Source organism: Canis lupus, chromosome 9, assembly GCF_048164855.1.
Source record: "Canis lupus baileyi chromosome 9, mCanLup2.hap1, whole genome shotgun sequence".
NCBI classification, from domain to species: domain Eukaryota; kingdom Metazoa; phylum Chordata; class Mammalia; order Carnivora; family Canidae; genus Canis; species Canis lupus.
Window position 1 is genome coordinate 37,846,097 of NC_132846.1, and position 20,220 is coordinate 37,866,316.

Genomic DNA, 20,220 nt, shown 5'->3' on the forward strand with positions numbered 1-20,220 from the left:
CCTGGGATCGAGTCCCACATCAGGCTTCCTGCATAGAGCCTGTATCTCTCTCTGCCTATGTCTCTGCTTTGTAAAGGGTGTCTGCTAAATATGAACGGTTTCCTTTAGGTTGCTGGAATTCATTCCAGAGCCTGCACATTTAGCTGGGCTCATTTGTTTTTGAAGCTAATGTTTTAGCATATGTGGCAGATTCCAACCCTCACTGGAGTCTTCTTCAAGCCAAGCACCATAGCTGCCACCCGTTTTAGGCTACACATTGGGCCTAAAGTTGTGATAGAAATGAATAGGTGAGTGAACACCTATATCAACAGGACTATGGCCCTGTACTTCTCAGCTATAGGTGGCCTGAGGATGGGGTGAAAGGTAGCACCCTAACTAGCTTTTTGCTTTTTCTATCAGCACTTGGTTATGAAAGCAGCAGTGTTACAGTGATGTTTTGGCACTTAGGAACTGTCTCCCTTTGCTACCCTTGTGCCCTGCCTCAGCTGACAGTTCAGTCATTCATATACCTTGACACCTCCCTACTCCAGCCTGACTCTTGCTTCCTTATCCTTCAAGGCTGGGAAATTAGCTCTCTTTGAAGCTTTCTCCAAATCCCACCCCAGCTTTAGGCTGCTCAGGTGCCCCTGCTCTGTTCCCATGACATCATCTTTGCGTCTCCACTGCACTTAGCACCTTGGGGTGGTGTGCTCCACGTTTCTCTGAACTGTCTGAGAGCAAGTGTGGGATCTTCTTCATTTTATAATACTTGCTCTCTACCCAGGACCTGGTATGGTGTGTGCCCAGTAAACATTCCTTCTTGTTGAAAATCTTAAAGGAAGCATGAAAGATCTCTGAAAGCTTCATTAAGTACTCTCAAGCCTGCATACAGAACTCAGACCCTTTATTCCCATGGAGTCCAGGGACCCAAACCAGAGCTGATCGCATCTCATTTGGGATGTGGTTCCAACAAGCTCAATGGCTTGGTTGCTTTAGGCATCAGAAAGGCCATTCATAGTGTGAAGAGATGGGCATATAAAGAGAGGGTCTCCTCTCAGCAAAAGCCTCTGGTGAGTTGATGAACACACATTTTTTTGTCTACCTTGTGATATTACTTTAGGTCTTTGATAGAATGGACCATTACTTTTTGTTAAATCGTCATTATATCTGGCTGGCTTGTTTCCCCTTCATGCTTACTTCATGAGTTGTGTGTAGCCTGGGGGATGAGAGTTGTTCCAGGTGGTGCCAGACAGGAGGTTAGAAAGAAAACTCTGAATGAAAAGAAACCCCTGTTTTCCCAGTTCTAAGGCTTCTGACTTTGCTGTGCATCACAGGTAGGTGTGCCCCTCTGACCCTCCTGCATTTTCTGAGAATCTGCCTCTAGCACTGGGCTGAGAAACAGATGAAAGAGTGAGATGAAGCAGTGTTTCCTCCCTTAGATTTGGAATTCAGCCTCTGCTCTGGCTTTTCAGGCTTGAGACATGAAAATGATTTGGGGGGGAACTAGAAATGGATGAAATTGCCCTTAAAATACCCTCATCTTTTTGATGCCTGCTGCCTTAGAAATTCTTGCCAAGTACACTGACTTCCAGCAGCCTAAGGAATAGCCACTTACCTATTGACTCAGTTCCCATAATCAGGTATTTTGAGCTCTTGGATTCCATGTGACTGCCAGTCTCAGCCATTGAAGAAGTCAAACAGGGATGCCTGGGTGGCTCAGCAGTTGAGCATCTGCCTTTGGCTCAGGGTGTGATCCTGGAGTCCTGGGATTGAATCCTACATCAGGCTTCCTGCATAGAGCCTGTATCTCTCTCTGCCTATGTCTCTGCCTCTCTCTCTGTGTCTCTCATGAATAAATAAACTCTTAAAAAAAAAAAAAAGGCAAACAGGCTGGTTAAGAAAAATGTGTGAGACTGACCTACTCGTTGAGAGGTGGTTTGATGGCTTTACCACCTGAGTCTTCCTTGGGTCCCCCTTGGCCACTCCTCCAAATGAACACAGCATTGACATGACACCTGCCCGTGCAGATGCAGCTCTTAGACATGTCTCTGTCATATATTCACCATCCCGCTCCACTGCTGACCTACTCTTTCCACTCAGTCCTTCCCATATAGAAAATAAAGAACACTGTTGTTCATCAGAGCTTGTCCCTCCCAAGTCTGCCACTCTGCTTGTCAGTCACACTAAAATAAGGCAACTAGCTGAGTCAGATGGCTTACTGGGTTGAGCTTTCAGTTGGCTTGTATTGGCCAGCCTGAAGAATTGTTTTGTTATTGTTTGGTTTCTGTTTTCATGTGTGAGGATTTTGCTGTTCCATCTCTACTCTTAAATTCATGCTTCTCATTAGCAGAGAGAAGATTCATAAACCCAGGGGACTTTTTCCTTCGAATTAAGGTTTTACTTAAAATCAGGAATAGAGAGGTCATGAGTTCTGTTTTCTGATTGGAAAGGCCTGATGAAACCAATGGTGACTCGGGAGCAAGAGCAACAACAGGCACAGCCATTGTCCACTCACAAGGATGGATGAGTTCTGAGTACATATCCTTTGTGAATTGGCAAATACCAATTTCCTTACAAAATGACCTCCCACCTTCCTACCCCAAAAGGATGATGACTGGCCCTGCAAGGTGATCCCATAGGCCTTACCTTGCATGTCACTTGCTTGGAGAGACCTGCACTGACTCCCAAGCATATGGCCAGATGTCACTGCTTCCTCCACTTTTCCTTCATAGGATTTACCAGAATTTGTAAATTTACCTGTGTGTATGATGCCTTGTTTGTTGTTCTTGTTGTTTATAAAGCAACACATGTCTCCCACACCAGAGTATATGGGTAGAAGTTGTGTCTATTTTATGCCCTTTCTACTCTCTGTTGAATCCCCAGCACCTCATTCACCACCTGGCTAGCGAGGGACTTCAGAAATGTTAGCGGACATCCACTGATCTGAGGGGTTCCTGAAACAAAGCACTTTGTACTGTCAGTCTTGGAGCATTGCTTTTCCATTGAGACCTCACATTTCTTTTATTAAAGTCTTAATAAAAGCACTTTGTTCACCCTACTCGCTCAGTACTGAGTGCACTGCATGGGGAGTCCTTTTTTTTTTTTTTTTTTTAAATGGGGAATCTTAAGAACCCATTCCATCTATGGGGCTGAGAACTCCTTCCCAGTGCAGACAACATCCTGCTGGTCTGCATGTTTCTGCTCCTGACTTGGGAATTTTCTGTTGGGCTGAATGGGATTTCTAATGTTGAGGCTGTTCTTAGACCACTGTTTGGCAGACTTGTCTGAAATATTTTCCCTTATCTGCCAGTGTTCCTGCCCAAGTGTGAGGACCTGTTAGATGCCCCTTGCACCCTGTGCTTAGCCCTGCCTGTGCCAGAGGAAAGGCATGTACCTTTCCATTTATGTTGCTCTCCTCCACTTTCTAAAACCCCTTTGATTCAGCGAGGGATAGCACCATCGTTCTCACTTGGCTAATGGTGAACGTCCAAAAAAATGAAGCTTGAGGTTGCATGGTGTTTAAAGTGCAGAGCTGCAACTAGAACCAGAAGCTTCTGAGGCTTTCCTGCTTTTTATTTAATACATAGATCAGGGCTGTCTGGAATTACTTAAAGGAGATCCAGGTGTTACTCCGCACCCCACCCCCATCCCAGGGATCTAGTCCCAGAACCCTTATGCCTTGCACTGACCTCCTTCCCACTGAATGTCCACTTGACAACTTCTTCTCCCCATGCCACAGCCCAAGGTGACCTGCTTGTAGAACTCTAGGCTAATGGCTACACCACGCTGGATCTTCTCTGTGTTTGTATCCAGGATCGTCTGTTTTTTGTGATGGAGTTTGTGAATGGGGGCGACTTGATGTTTCACATTCAGAAGTCTCGTCGATTTGATGAAGCACGAGCTCGTTTCTATGCAGCAGAAATTATTTCAGCGCTCATGTTCCTACACGAGAAAGGAATCATCTATAGGTAAGTTTTGGTCTCAGTAACCCCTCCCCTGAATTCATCCCCTGCTTGCCCTTCTGGCTTCATCCATTTCCGTTTTTCCTAGTAACAGACTGAAAACGTTTTAGAATCAATTTCACAAAGGTGTGAGTATCCATTAGAATAAATGAATAACGTAGTGTACACATTGCCAGCAAACCAGAATTGCCCCCATGTGGTGTTCATAAAACCGACTTGAGCAGCTCCATGGAGACTATTCATGAATTCATACAGCCAGACCCTACAAGGTGCTGAACACATTGTTGCTCTTTTTTCTGTTTTCACATTGGAAGTGATCCATTCCATTTTAAGAATCCATACTTAGAGTGTGGCTATCTGTTGCCCTGAATTACCACAATAAGAAGAATCTCAGCTGGTTGGGGTTACAGCTCACCAAGTCAAGAAGCTAAGAGGTGAACTATTGATGAACAGTGTCCGGCTTGATAATATTTATCATTTGTAGCCCCTCCCAAATATTATTTGATTCCATTTCATGGCACACAGTCTTTTTGAGTATAATATATATTTTGGGTTTCAAGTCTGGTTGCCATTGTTAGATCTCAGAATGCAAGGGATATAGATGAAACTTCATTCAGGGCAAGATTAGGTAAGGTGGGAAATATAACAGTGAGTGTTAGACAACCTTTAGAAAACATTTGTTCTTTTCATTTTCTCCCTGTGGTCAGTGTTTTCTCTTTAAATAACATTGTAACTTAGTCACCACATAAACTCTTTCTTTCTCTTGAGATGCAATTTTTGCTTTCCTTTGGGGGAAAAATCATTTTTATCTTAGAAGCACCAATATCAAAGTAAAGCATTTCCTGATTGAAACTCGCTATTTAATAGCTTTGCTAATGCAAAGGCTAATGCAAAAGGCCCTTTCTTTTGTGGGCTCAGAACAGTATTGACATCACGATGAAAATGTAAGAGAGGTTTCGGAAACTGCATATTCTTAAATATCCTAGGAGTCAAAATAGGAGAGGGAGGAGCGAGGCTAGGAAAGAATCCATCAGGGCTGGTCGAGGATGCCAGAAAGAAGAGAGAAAGCAAAGAGGATACAACAGGCTCAATAAAGACATGGAAATTCTCAGGCTTTAAAACCTCAACTAGATGTGACCCTTTGTCTCAGCCCTAGCTGTGAGGCACAGGAGGGGATGCAGAGCTCAGAGCCAAGCTGAGCATGAGCAGGAGCAGTGAGAGTCTTCTGCTTGAAAGTAACCAGGAATCTCCTCCACTCAGCCTTTGGCCATGGAGCTGCTACAGGTTGCTTTAGATGACCTGTACTTTGAGCCTTCTTGACCAGACCATCTATTCTGGCAGCTTCAGCATGGAATTGTTCCTGCCGTAGCATCGTGCCCAGGGCACGATTGTTAGGGAGTTCCTGATACAGTCTGTGATGCTGAAGGGAGTTCAGAGGTCTTCCTGGTGGTAGCAACGGACTTTGGGCCATGAGCTCTGCTTTTGTTGTCCTCTCCATGGCTTATTCATCCACCCATCTCTGCCCTGTTTAGAGAGAGCCTTCCTCACATGTTATTTTTAAGAATATTGACTTCCTTCCTTGACAGGGACTTCTGCTGTAAATTCAAAGAATGATATTAACAACGGCAACAAGAGCTACATGGACCATTGTGACGGGTGGCTCTTTACCTGCATTTCTCCCCTGAGCCCCCTAGCACTATGATGTATAACCATAATCTCATTCATGTTATTTAGATGGAGTCTTAGAAAGGCTTAATAACCACACTGTTAACCAGTTGTAAAGCCACAATTCAAATTATGTCTTTAGCCACTGGGCTACATTCTCTCCTCGGGAGAGACTTGCAGACATAGCGTACTGCTAAGAGGGGACATCTTATTTCCCTTCTGGTGATAGGACAACTTTAATTCAAGAAAAGGAGGTAGAGCGTGTGTCTTCATCCTTTTGGGCTGCATATAAACTACAGAAATTTATTTCTCACGGTTCTGGAGGCCAGAAGTCTAATGTCAAGGTGCCAGCAGGTGTGGTGTCTCATCAAGGGTATCTTTTGTCTGTGTCCTCACATGGCAGAGGGATTAGGGAACTCTCTGGAGCCTCTTTTATAAAGTGTCTAACCTCATTCAGGAGGGTTCCACCCTCATGACCGAAACGCCTCTTACAGGCCCCGTATTACTAATACCATCACCTCTGTAGGTTAAGATTTCACCATCTGAATTTTGGTTGGCCCCCAGGCTGGGACATGAACATTCAGACTGTAGCAGTGGAGAGAGGCAATAATGTCAAAACATTTTTTCTTGAATCCTTTGAGGCTTTACTTGTTGGCGCAAGGCAACAGACTTGCTTTCCTGTGTAAGATATAACTCCTTCTCATTCTACTTGTTTCATTTGTTTGGAAACATGGAGAGTGGACACTGTGACCTGATGTCATTTCCATGAAGCTGTACCAGCCCACATCTTGAGACATTTTATTTAAATTCCTGGCATCTACAGTTCAGTTTGGAGAATTTATTTTAATTTACTCTTCCACTTGAATCCCATATGCAGGCTCTAACTGATATGGTTGACTTTGAAGGGGACACATTTAATTAGGATAGATTCAAAAGCTATTTTTATCTTGTGGATTTATTTCACAGGATAATTTAATTCCATTCAGGTTACTGGCCTGAGAGCAGAGTCTTAAGGATAAGCCTTTGAAAACCAAGTACTTGGAATTCACACATAGTAAGGGCACACTTGGGTCACACAGAGCGTGAATTTGATCCAGAGAGCACAGAGAGGAGCTTGGGAGCATCAGACAGCCTCGTTTGTCATACTTGTCCCAGGATAGCCTTTATCAGAGCCAAAGTGATCTTGTAGATGATGCCTCTGACCTATCCAAACACAAGTATACCTCATCTTACAGCACTTTGCTTTGCTATATTTTACAAATGCTGTGTTTTATGTACATATATACTTGTGTGTGTGTGTGTGTGTGTGTGTGTGTATAAATTGAAGGTTTGTGGCAATCCTGTGTTGAGCAAGACTATCAGTGCCACTTTTTCAACAGCATTTGCTGAGTTTATGTCTCTGTGTCACATTTTGGTAATTGTCAAAATATTTTGAACTTTTCATTATCATTTATCATTTATTATCATTTATCATTTATTTGTTTCAATGATCCGTCATCAGTGACCTTTGATGTTACTCTTCTAATTGTTTTGGGGTGTCACGAATTGCACCCACATGAGACAGCAAACTTAATCCACAAATGCTGTGTAAGTTCTGACTTCTCCACTGACCAACCATTCCAACATCTCCCTCCTTCTCTTGGAGCCTCTTTTGCCTGAGACACAATGATATTGAAGTTAGGCTAGTTAATAACCGTACTGTGGTCTCTAAGTGTTCAAGTGAAAGGAAGAATCACGTGTCTCTCACTGTAAATCAAGAACTAGAAATGATTAAGCTTTGTAAGGAATGCATGTTGAAAGCCAGGGTAGGGTGAAAGCTAGGCCTCTTGCATCAGTTAGCCAACTTGTAAATGCAAAGCAAAAGTTCTGAAGGAAATCAAAAGTGCTAGTCCAGTGAACACATGAATGGTAGGTAAGCAAAATAACCTTAATGCTGATATGGAGAGAGTTTGAGTGGTCTGGATAGCAGATCATACCAGCTACCACATTCTCTTAAGCCAAAGCCTAATCCAAATCCAGAGCAAGACCCTCACTCTCCTCAGTTCTGTGAAGGCCGAGACAGGTGAGGAAGCTGCAGAAGAAGAATTTGAAACTAGCAGAGGCTGGCTCATGAGGCTTAAGGAAAGAAGCCATCTCCATAACATCAGAGTACAAGAACACCCAAGGGCTGATGTAGAAGCTATAGCGAGTTATCCAGAAGATATCGCTAAAATAATTAATGAAGGAGGCTACAGTAAACAACAGATTTTCATTGTAGACAAATCAGTCTTACATGGGAAAAAGATATCATCTAGGACTTTCATAGCTAGGAGGAAAAGTTCATGCCTGGTTTCAAAGCTTCAAAGGACAGGCTGATTCTTTTTGCAGGGGCCAGTGCAGCTGGTAACTTTAAATTGAAGCCAATGCTCACTGACCATTCCAAAAATTCTCAGATCCTTAAGAATTATGCTAAATTATGCTAATCTCCCTGTGCCATATAAATGGAATGAGAAAGCCTGGATGGCAGCATGTCTGTTTACTAAAAGGTTTACTGCATATTTTGAACTTACTTTTGAGACTTGCTGCTCAGAGAAGAAGATTCCCTTCAAAATAGTACTTCTCTGACAATGGACCTGGTCATCCAGGAGCTCTGATGAAGATCTACAATGGAATGAATTTTGGTTTCATTGACTGCTAACACAACATCCATTCTGTAGCCCATAGATCAAGGAGTCATTTTGAATTTCAATTCTTCTTATTTAAGAAATATATTCCATAAGGCTACAGCTGTGATGGATAGTGATTCCTCTGATGGATCTGAACAGTCAATTGAAAACTTTCTGGAAAGGATTCACCATTCTAGATGCATTAAGAACATTCATGGGAAGAGGTCAAAATATCAACGTGAACAGGAGGTTGGAAGAAGTTGATTCTAACCCTCATGGATGATGACCTTGAGGCTTTGAGACTTCAGTGAAGGAGGTACTTGCAGATGTGATGGAAATAGCAAGAGAACTGGAATTAGAAGTGGAGCCTGAAGATGGGACCAATTGGTGCAATCTTGTAATCAAACTTGCATAGATGAGTTGTTTCTTATGCATGAGCAAAGAAAGTGATTTTTTTAGATGGAATCTACTCTTGGTGAAGATGCTGTGAAGATCGTTGACATGGGCACAAACGATTTAGAATAGGACATAAGCTTAGTTGATAAAGTAGAGGGAGGATTTGGGAGGACTGACTCCTATTTTGAAAAAAGCTCTATTGTGGATAAAAATGCTGTCAAATAGGATCACATGCTCCAGAGAAATTGTTCATGAAAGAAAGTCAATGTGGCAAACTCTATTGTTGTCTTATTTTAAGAAATTTTTACACCCAATCCAGCCTTCAGCAATCACCACCCTGATCAGTCAACAGTCTTCAACATAGAGGCAAGACCTTTCAGCAGCAAAAAATTACAACTTGCTGAAAGCTCACATGGTGGTTAGCATTTTTTAGCAATAAAGTATTTTAAAATTAAGATGTGCACATTGTTTTTTTAGACATAATGCTATTGCACAATTAATCGACTAAAGTACAGTACAGTGTAAACATAACTTTTATATGCACTGGGAAACCAAAAAATTTATTTACTCCCTTCAGACAGTTCACTCTGGAACTGAACCTGTGATATCTCTGAGGTATCCCTGTAGAGGAGTTGTTTGCTTGTTTTTTATCAGAGGAGTTTTTATTTTTTCAGCAAATTACAAAGATGGTCAGCATGTCATTGTCCAATAGGATTTTAGAAGTGCCTTAGGCTCCCTCTGACTTGACTTTCTTAGCCAACCGTGCCTTGCATGAGAGGAGAAAGGCAAGTTACATTTCTGGGCTTTTCCGCTTGACCCTGATTCTCAGATGTGTTCACTTGGATTTCATGGAGGAACAGAAGCCCAGTTCCCTGGAGATACAGCAAGAGCAGGGTTTGTGCCTTTGCCTTTGGTTGGAAGGTCTGGGACTGCCGTGGCCCAGAGACCAAGAAGAAAGGGCTGGGAAGTAAGCAGTCAATGAGCCACTTTGCTAAGGGGAAAAAAAAAAGACTATTCATTCCTTTGTCCTGGGCTTGTTGGCTGATTGGGAGCCCAGAGAGTGCTCATGAATAATTTACATGGCCATTGACTTTTTCAGAGTCAAGTCTTACAGAAAAGTTAGAAGACAAAGGGGCATGCATCCCATTTACCTGCTCTCCAGCGTTGCAGACCCCATTTTTCTATCATGTTTCATAATCTTTATTAAAGGGGAATTCAGCCATGGTTGACATTTCAACCTCAAACCCCTAAAGCCAGCCAGCATGTATTGGTTTTGCTGTTTTTGAGAAAGCAAAAGGTATCTAAAGTATGTTTAGTGAGAAAGCCTTTATAGAAGAGCAAAGTTTTGATTCCTCCTTACCATTTTACACTTGAACACAGTGCATTTTAATACACACTGTGCATATTAGTGAGTCTGACCCCTTTGCGCCCCAAGCACTCTTGGCTTGCTGTGTGCATGGTAATCCATGTGTACTCCCAAAGTCCCAAGTACTGTGGCAGTTGTTTTCCCATTGCTGAGATGTGAACTGACCCACAGAGGCTACAGACCTGAAATATATTGTCATTTACATGTATACTTAAGATAGCACATGAACTTTTAAAGAAAATCGCCTTTGAGTTCTTCTCAAAATGAGACAGTCTCTACCTAATTTGACTTTTTTTTTTTAATTCAGAATTTGGGAAGATTAACAATCTCCCTCCAAGATAAGGTCTATTAAGCTAGTCTCTGAAAACACCTACTAGAGCTGTGTAACTACACCAGTCTTTAATATCATCTGATTCTTGTTTCTCAGGGATACCTACAGGACTATCAGGTGCCTTGCTGACTTCAGACATCTGTGTGATTTGAAATTAGCTCAGCATGGCTTTGCTTAGAGAGACACTTCTGTAAGCATTGCTTCTGTGTCTATGAATTCACAGTTAATTTATTTCCCAAACAATTTAGACGTGGGTCAGTGATGAATATTACATGCTTGAGTCATCGTTTTCTGATATCTACCTCTCCCCCTCTTGTAACATCTGTTACAACATCTGTTAGAGTCCCATCTCCTGGGACCTTCTTACTCCTAAGTATTTCTTACCAGCATAATTTCAGGGTCCCCAGATGTCTTTCATTTGAGTCTAAAATCTTAGACTATTACTGTTACTTCACCTGCATCGGAATTCACTTCAACATTTATATTTATTGTACTTGCTATAGTATGAAAAATCTTCTTTTCAGATAAAGATGAAAGCCCAATTTAGGAGCTCTGTTTTCCTTTTGCTATTCAATAACATCATTCCTTCTGCACCAGAAAGTAGCTCTACTCTTTCTTGATCTGCTTGCTGCAGAGACAGCTACAAATAGTCATTTGTTATTTTCATTATAGCCCTTGTCTCTTGAGAATGTGCTAGCCATGGAATTCTTAGTATGCTTGTAACTTAAATATCTGATTTTGACTGTGAGCCCTTACCTAGGATTGTTACTAAAACCCCAAACTTTATAGTCACATACCTGCTTTTCTTAACTTGTTATGGATTGTTCTGTCAAATGGTGGCCTCGTTCAGTGCCTGCTCTTCCACTGTCACCAGAATGTGACTTCAAGATCTTTTTTCAAAGATGTGATGGAGAGCTCATGGGATTTCCAGCCTATTAGGAGAGCTGGACATTTCCCCCAAAATTCCCCCAGTGAAACTTGGCCACTTTTCTCTTCCCTAACACAGACTTTGGAGATATTTAGCAAGTGTTTATTGAGTATTACTCTCTGCCAAAGATATGAGTACAATGATAAGCAAAACCTAAATACTCCTCTGTGGAGGGTATGGTCTAGTGAAGGAGAAAGACATCAATCCAATGACCATACTAATGGAAAAATGACAGTGATGACCAGTGCCATGAAGAAGAAGAATGCATTGCAATGAAAGAACTTCTAATACAGGGATTTAGTCTGGTCAGGGAAGGACAGAAGAGTTTTCTGAGGAAGTGACTCTTAAGCTGAGATGTCCAGTGAAGAGGATTGGAAAGAGCATTTAAAAGAGAAGGAATAGCAAATGGAAGTTCCCAGTATCAGGAGGAAGCATGAAAGATTCAAGGACTCTAAAGGAGACCAATGAGTTTATAGTCCAGGAGGCATATACTCCCACAATAGGCATTTCATTATCCTAGAGTGTTCATTGTCATGTGATGACTTCAAGATTTTGTTAGACACTCCTTATAAGTAATTTATTTAAAAGTTAGGTAAGGCTGGTCATGCTGCCAATTGCTGGAGGAACTATCCATTCACAGTGTGTTCCTTGTGTCCAGACCTATGTGTTTATATTCAACAATTATAAAAATACTAGAGCCAGATGAGGCCTCCAAGAATGCCTAGTGTCACGTTCTCTTTTATAGATGAAGAAATTTCAAGTCTGAAACATCCAAACAATAAATTGCTTCTCAAAGTAGCTGTTTTCTCAGGATGGCTCACCTGTAATTTATTTTCCATCTCAGAAAAAAAAATTATCATTAGAAAATTTTGTTTCAGTCTTTAACTTACTGCTGACGTGAAGAGCTAATCAGGACATTTGGAGGCATTTGATACTGTTCACTCCGTTTCAATGAGAAAAATATAGTTGAATTCAGAACATATTTACTGAGCTCCCACTTTTATTAGGAGATATAAATACAAAATGAAGAGATGTCACATATGCCCTTTGAGGCTCTTTCTGTAGGTTGGGAGAGATGGTCCATAAATAATTAATGACAGATGGGTTCCAAAATTGGAGTATGCCTAGCATATTATGGAAGCACAAAAGACCACTTAGCCTTATGTGGAAGTTTAGGCCAGCTTTCTGTAGGAGATTGATGAAAAGTTAAAACCTGAACAAAAATAAGGAGGGTGTTTAGGCAGGGGGCAAGCTTGAGCAAAAATTGAGAAGCATGAAAGCTCATGGCGAATACGTGGGTGGAGTGGAAAGCTACAAGAATTTTGGAACTTAAAGTTTGAGCTATGGTAGAAGATAAGGCTGGAGGGGTTGGCAGAAATGAAGCTATGAAAGGCTTAACATTCTTCAGATATTTGAATTCTGTATCATTTAGGATTTGGTGCCGTTGCCTGTAATAGGAAATGGAATATGATGGTGCCTTAAGTCAGATAGAAATGTATTTTTCTCTCCTATAAAAAGTCTGGAAGTAGGCAGTCCAGCTCTGCCATGAAAGCTCCATGGAGTCATTTGGGACTGACATTTCTATCTTTCCTGTTCAGCCATCTCCAAGGCCACCTTCTCGGCTTAACGTGTTTGCTAAAGCTTCTGGAGTCAGTTCTGTGTTCCAGGCAGTAAGAAGAGCAAAAGGCACTTCTCCCAGATGAGTTAGCTCCCTTTAAAGAACCTGAAATTACACACATTACTTACCAGGGAATTGTCTAGAACTTGGTCCCCTGACTGCATCTAGCCGCAGTGAAGGCTAGGGAATCACTATGTGGCCATGTTCCAGCTACAGATCAGGGTTTTCTTATTAAGGAAAAAAGGGGCAAGATAGTTATTTGACAGGAAACTCATGGGGTCAAACACAAATTCCATGCCTGGGAATTTGGGTTTTATGTAGAAGTGAAGAAGAGTATTTGAAGAATTTTCAGCAGCTTGCCTGATATGAGTGGACTTACATCTCATATTTATTTGAAGGAGGGAGGGATGCCTAGGTGGCTTAGTGGTTCCCGTTTGCCTTCAGCTTGGGTTGTGATCCCGGGTCCAGGGATCGAGTCCCGCATTGGGCTCCCTGCGAGGAGCCTGCTTCTCCCTCATGTCTCTCCCACCCCCATTTATCTCTGTGTCTCTCATGAATAAATAAATAAAATCCTTTAAAAAATATTTGGCGGAGGGAGCATGCAGACATGTGTACATGTAGGTAGCAGAGGGAGGTTCAGTTTGTGACTGTTGTAGTGTTTCAGGTAAGAAGAGAATGAGGACCTGAACCAAGATGGTGGTGGTAGGGCTGAGGAGAAGGGCATAAGTTGAAGTGCTACTATTAAGTACAATAGTCAGGACTTAGTGACTATGTGGATCCAGGAGTGAAGGAGAAACCTGGGGTCATTCCTAGGTGTTTAGTTAGAATATTGAATGGATTATGGTGCCATTAGCTGGGAGATATCATGAGTCCGGGAAGACATCCAGGCAGAAGAGGAAGATGGCAAGATGTAGAAACATAATATGTTAGATACCTGAGATATATTCCCATGGAGATGTGAAGTGGCCAGGTGGATATGAGTCTGAAGCTCAGTGAAAAGGATGGGCTGGGATACATCTTTAGAAGTCATCAGGACATAGCTGTCAGTTCAGATCATGGGGACAAGATGAGATCACCCAACAAGGGTGTCTTAAATGGAGAAGTGAGCCAAGGACAGAACCCTAGGAAACCAGATCCCATTAGAAATCTGCCTAGACTTGGCTCTGGGGTTTACAGAACTTTTTGATATGTTACATCATTTAGAGTAAGTGTCCCCAAAGTGCAATTCCATTTAAATTACAATTCTTAAGAGAATAGAAAAAGATCACTTACGTATTTTTTTCCACTGGGAAAATTCTGGGCTTGGTTTTCAGAAGATCTGGGTGCTAGACCCAGCCCTGGTTCTCACTGATCCTGAGAATGTGGGCAGGTTGCAGAATGCTCTGAACCTCTTTGCCCATGTGTGCATTCATAAGGCTTCCCTGCAGGGTATTGATGAAGCTCAAATCAGATAAAAGTGAAAATGTGAAAGCTCTTTGAAACATGCCATGTCAATATAGGACATATATTATTTGTATGCATGCTGTCAGCTGATTTGGGTTTTCTTTGTAGCATAGGCTTGAGCTGAAACTATCCTCAAGAGACACTTCCTCAAGACTAGGGAATTCTTTACAGAAATTGAAGTTGTAGCCTGTAGATACCAACCCTCTGAAGGCCAGTCTTTTTATAATATACTAAATTTGATTGTGTTTTCCTTTCGAACCAAATCATTTCCTTTGCATCTTAGCAATATTTTGAAATTGAGTGTAGTTAATATACTTATCACATACTTATCATAAATCCTTGGGAAGCCCTAGAGCATATGAGACAGATTGTAAAACCTGGAGACTACTTTTGCATTTTGTTTAAATTTCAACTCTAATTTATGGAGGGAGAAGCTGAATCATTTGGGATTTACCTTTTTCAGTATTAAAACAAATTTTTGGTTTTTCATTTGAGGGGAGATTCAAGACCTTTTTTGAGCCATTACTGGAGTGAATATCCTGGCAGTTTAGTCCTAGCAATCAGTTTCTCAAAGGACCCAGATTAATGGCAGAAAGAAATTTTAGCCCTGAAACAGTTTGTTTTGTACTTTACTTTCTGTGCTTATTAAATCAGAATATACCTCATCAGCATTTGACCTTTTGCATGAACAAAGGGCTGTGGTTATTTGGAACTAATGGATAAATGTGTTCATTGATTCCACTCACTGATGAAATCAGACCACCAGTTTTGTTCTTCTCCCCACAAAATTGCTCGGGCAGCCTGCTGCTTCATTATAATTAAATACAATCTTGGATTTATTTGTTAAGCAATAAAAATAGTCATTTGGTCTTTAGGTATCAGATGAACACCTGTGAAAAGTGGTTCAGTTATACAGCTGAACAAATGTTTATGAAATGCCCATTCAGTGCAAAGCTTTATTTAAGGTCCCCAGAGAATAAAAGAAGACTAAAGAAGGACCTTCCCTCAAGCTTGGCGTATTTATTCATTCCTTTAAACGTGTGTTAAGCACCTACTGTGTGCCAGGCACTAAGCTCTGGTGGAACAAATCAGACAAAACCCCATACCCTCAAGGAGCTTAAATTCTAGCACAGGTAGTCAGATAAACAAAAAGTGAATATATTGGATGTTGGGGTGATAAATTCTACAGAGCAAAAAGTTGTGTAAGGGAACGATAAAGTTCAGGGAGAATGAAACATTTATTTGAGCAGATGAGCAGAGACGTAAGGATGCAAGGAAGCAAGCTCTATGTTAATATCTGGGGGAGGAACATTCTGGGCAGAAAAAATGGCAAGAACACAAAGCCATTGGGAAGGGAGTGTGCCCTGCACAGTCAAGGAGTGGCAAAGAGAGCAGTGGGCTGGAGCAGGGTAGGTGGGGGCAGAGTGGGGAGGAGAGGATTTGAGCTCTCTCCCCTTGGTGATACAGATACAGAGTAACAGCCACAGGTATTTATCCCTAAGGATAAATGTCTCTGTAAGGAATTTCTGCTTAATGAATTTTAACCTCTTAGGACATCTCTCCAAGGCAAATGGTAAGGAGTTTCTGCTTAATGAATTTTAACCTCTTAGGACATCTCTCCAAGGCAAATGGCATTATCCCTATTTTACACATAAGGGACCTTGAGGCTCTGAGAAGTAAAATAACTTGTTCAAGGTCACACAGTCTGTGATGGAAGGCTACGATCCTACTTCAGTTTTGAATCCATGGAGGTGCTGACTTCCCTCAGGCAACAGGCCTTTTCAGGTGCCCAGAATGCTCTCTGCTCTCTGTCAGGCTATCTCTTCGAACCTGCGCCAGTATAAGTGTCCTCTCCACTAGGAGGCTTCTTAGATTCCTCACCCCCTAAACAATGAGCCAGATTAGGTGCCTATCATGTCTGCTTCCGTGGCATCCTGTGATTCCCTTCCCCTCGCACTTTCCCTGGCCTACGTGCATCTCGCCGTAGGATCTGCTTCCTGAGGGTGGGGACCTTGCCCCGTCTAACGCATTGTCTGTCTCCAGCAGGACACGCATCCAAACCCATGATTTGCTCAGAATTCAAGGTAGTGCTTTTTCATAAGTGAAAGCCTTCTGAGAATTTTCTCTGTTCCACTGAAGAGTGAGAATCCATACTCGTATTTTTCAGCTGGTCATTCTAAGTCTTGAAGAATTTTTAAATTGGGATTTTCATTTTGATTGATGATATAAATCTTTCACCTGCTATGAAGACACAATTCTCCCTTGCGATTATAATTCTTAAATGAAAGTTATTTCATAGGAAAAGACTTTGTCAGTGTTAATTCAGATGTTCTTTAAAAAGGAGCCATGCAGTACTCGAGTTTGAGAAGCGGTGGTCTCTGCCATGATTTTTCTACCACATCTTTATCCCTGATGACTTAGGTCCACAGCGTTTGTGATGAATTTAAGTTGTATGCTCTTTTGCTTAAGGTGATGCCCATCCCTCTCAGAATTACATTAGACCCGTCTGCTCTATTCAGAGGACTTCGTGTTTATCAATTTCAATTTTTATGCCTTTAGGCTAAAAGCAAAGGTGGTAACTCTTTCACGGTCATTTTTTTTTTAAGATTTTATTTATTTATTCATGGGAGACACATAGAGAGAGGCAGAGACACAGGCAGAGGGAGAAGCAGGCTCCATGCAGGGAGCCTAATGTAGGACTCGATCCCGGGACTCCAGAATCATGCCCTGGGCTGAAGGCGGCGCTAAACCACTGAGCCACCCAGGCATCCCTCATGGGCATTTTATAAACTGGACATTGCTTTGTATGTTTCTTAAAACTACCATGTGTTTATCCATAATGACTGAGGTAGGAAGCCTAGTGATGCCACTTTTCTACAATTATGTGTAAGTTATTGAATAAGACTCACACTCTAAAGTTTAAGGGGCTGTATTTTCAGATTAGGCTGTACAATACTATTCCTCTCATATAAACGTGTGTGTGTGTGTATACATATATACATGTCATCTTCATGGGATATATATATTCATTAAGGAGGGCAGTAATTTTACCCTGCATTTAAATTTTTTTTAAATTTTTTAAATAAAATTTTTCTTGCCTTTCTAATTATAAAAGTAACATAATTATAAAAGTAACACATAATAACTGCTGAAAATTTAAAATACAAAAAATGAAAATGAAATAACCTCTACTACTGAAAGATAACCATTTATCCTTTGATATATTTTCTTAAAGTTTTTAAATGTGTTTACTTTTTTAAAAAGAGACAAAGTTGAAGTCATACTATATAAACAGTCTTAACCTGATGTTTTAATTATTTAATATGTTATAACCATTTATCTACCATGAAAGTTGTCTTACATTTTTTTTTAATTTAAATTCAATTTCGTTAACATACTGTATTATTAGTGTCAGGGGTAGAATTTAGTGATTCATCAGTTGCATGTAACACCCAGTGCTCATTCTATCAAGGGCTCTCCTTTCATGCCCATCATCCAGGTACCCCATCCCCTCATCCCCCTCCCTACCAGCAACCCTCAGTTCATTCCCTGTAGTCAAGAGTCTTGTATGGTGTGTCTCCCTCTCTGTTTTCATCTTATTTTATTTTTCCTTCCCTCCCCCTATGTTTTTCTGCTTTCTTTCTTAAATTATACATTTGAGTGAAATCATATTTGTCTTTCTCTGACTGATTTCACTTAGCATAATACTCTCTAATTCCAACCACATTATTGCAAATGGCAAAATTTCATTCTTTTTGATGGCTGAGTAGTATTCCATTGTAGTCATATACAATATATACAGTCATCTTTTTTATCCACTCATCTTTCAAGCTAATTGGTATTAAGTGATGCAGAGTGGTCTGTCACATGAGCCTACTTAATTCACAGTACATTTGTTTTATTATTGTTAATAATGATGTTTTATAGTCTTAGACATATCTATTGGGTCAGTTTTTTATTCTTTCCCTGGAACCGGATTCCTGGAGGTCCTGTTGAGTGAAAAGGCATGCACATTGTCACAACTTTTTCCCCCAGATTGGAAGGACTTGGCTTCTATTTTTGCCCTGACACTTCCCAGGTGTGGAATTTCGAACAAGTTACTTACACCCTCTATGCCTCATTTTTTTCACTAATAAAATGGAGATTCCTAGAAATATACCTCTGAGGGTAGTTGTTAGAATTAGAGGGGCCATTAGCCTAGGGTCTAGGATGATGTAGTATGTGCTCAGTAATACTCACTTTTTGAACATTCTTTGATGCATTTTGGCAGGTATACACAAGTGTGTAATCAACACTCCAAATCATATACAGGACATTTCCATCAACCTAGAAAGTTTCCTTGTACTCCTTTCAATTAATTCCTTACTATCTCCATATGCAACCAGTGCTGATTTGATGGTGAGGCATGGATGTTATAGGGTGTGAATATCCATATTAGGATCCTGAAAGTAAAATCGCTTCTCAGCAATGTCCTTGTGGATATAAGAGGATGGGGTTCTTTAAGATGTCTCAATGAGTGTAGTGATAGTTGTGGTCAGAAGACAGCTCTCAGGGAAGGACCTCGTTCTCTCTTTCTCTGTGGGAATAGTTCCAGGAAGATAAGCATCAGTATGTCAACAGTGGTGGTTTGAATATCTGAGGTAATGTGGGTGTTTTTATTATCTTTTAAGATTTTATTTATTTATTCATGGGAGACACACACACACACATGAGAGAGAGAGAGAGAGAGAGGGAGAGAGAGGCAGAGACACAGGCAGAGAGAGAAGCAGCCTCCATGCAGGGAGCCTGATGTGGAACTTGATCCCAGGTCTCCAGGATCACTCCCTGGGCTGAAGGCAGGGGCTAAACCCCTGAGCCACCCAGGGATCCCCTTTTATTATCTTTTAAATGCTTTTCAAATGTCCTATGTTAAATATTCATGCTTTTTAGTAATTAAAATGTTATTTTCATAGGGATCACATATTTAGTAATTAAAATGTTATTTTCAAAGGGATCATATATATATTGAATATACCCTAATACAAGTTTTCAATGTGATAATGTCCAAAAATAGATAAACTGCTGTTGCTCCAGTTAAGTTCTATCAAACCTTGGCTTTCAGGATGTGATCACTATTCATCTGTGAATCCTGGTTCTAGAGAAATCCCAACATCATTGTCTGCTTGGGCTGCCATAACAAATACCATAGATTAGGTGACAGGGAAGTCCAAAGTCAAGGTGCCAGCCTATTAGGTTTCCAGTGAGGGCTCTCCTCCTGGTTTGCAGATGGCTCCCTTCTTGCAGTTCCATCACATGGCAGGAGAGAGAAAAGAGGCAAGTTCTCTAGTATCTCTTCTTACAAGGGCACTAATCCCATCATGAGGACCCCATCCTCATGACCTCATCTAACTCTAACTACTTCCCAAAGGCCTCATCTCCAGATATCATCACCTTGGGAGGTTAGGACTTCGGCATGAATTGGAGGGACACGTAAACAGTCCTTATAGTCATTCATTCACACATATATTCAGTTTTTTAATGTCTTCTGTTAACGCTAAGCAAGGTGCTCTGCAACTACTTGGCTTGATAGTGCAAAGTCTATGTGGAAGTGATTTCAGCCCAGAGGAAAATAGCACCTACTGGAGTTAAAAACATGGTGGACTGATGTGAGCAAACAGCTGAGGATTAGATAACGGCTCTGTCATTCTGTTGGTTCACTGAGCCACGTATGTTAGCCTTGGAGTTATGTTTTCAGATGTGTTAAGACCAAATCCTTCTCCTAGATCCCAGTACTGAAGCCTGGCAAGATAAATAGCTGAGCAGAACATGGTGTTAGAGTTGGCCTTTTGATAGATGGTCTGCAACATATGCCTGAAGGTGGAAGTTTTTCCATTGTCTTGGAAATGTC

General features: G+C 41.2%; 1 protein-coding gene across 1 annotated transcript in view; it reads left to right on the top strand.

The window, feature by feature from the left end:
• The window catches only part of PRKCH (protein kinase C eta), a 233,543-nt gene that overhangs the window by 150,578 nt on the left and 62,745 nt on the right, over nucleotides 1-20,220 (top strand). The window contains exon 10 of the mRNA XM_072838846.1: nucleotides 3,793-3,947. Coding sequence (XP_072694947.1) covers nucleotides 3,793-3,947 — 155 coding nt within the window. The remainder of the gene's footprint in view (nucleotides 1-3,792; nucleotides 3,948-20,220) is intronic.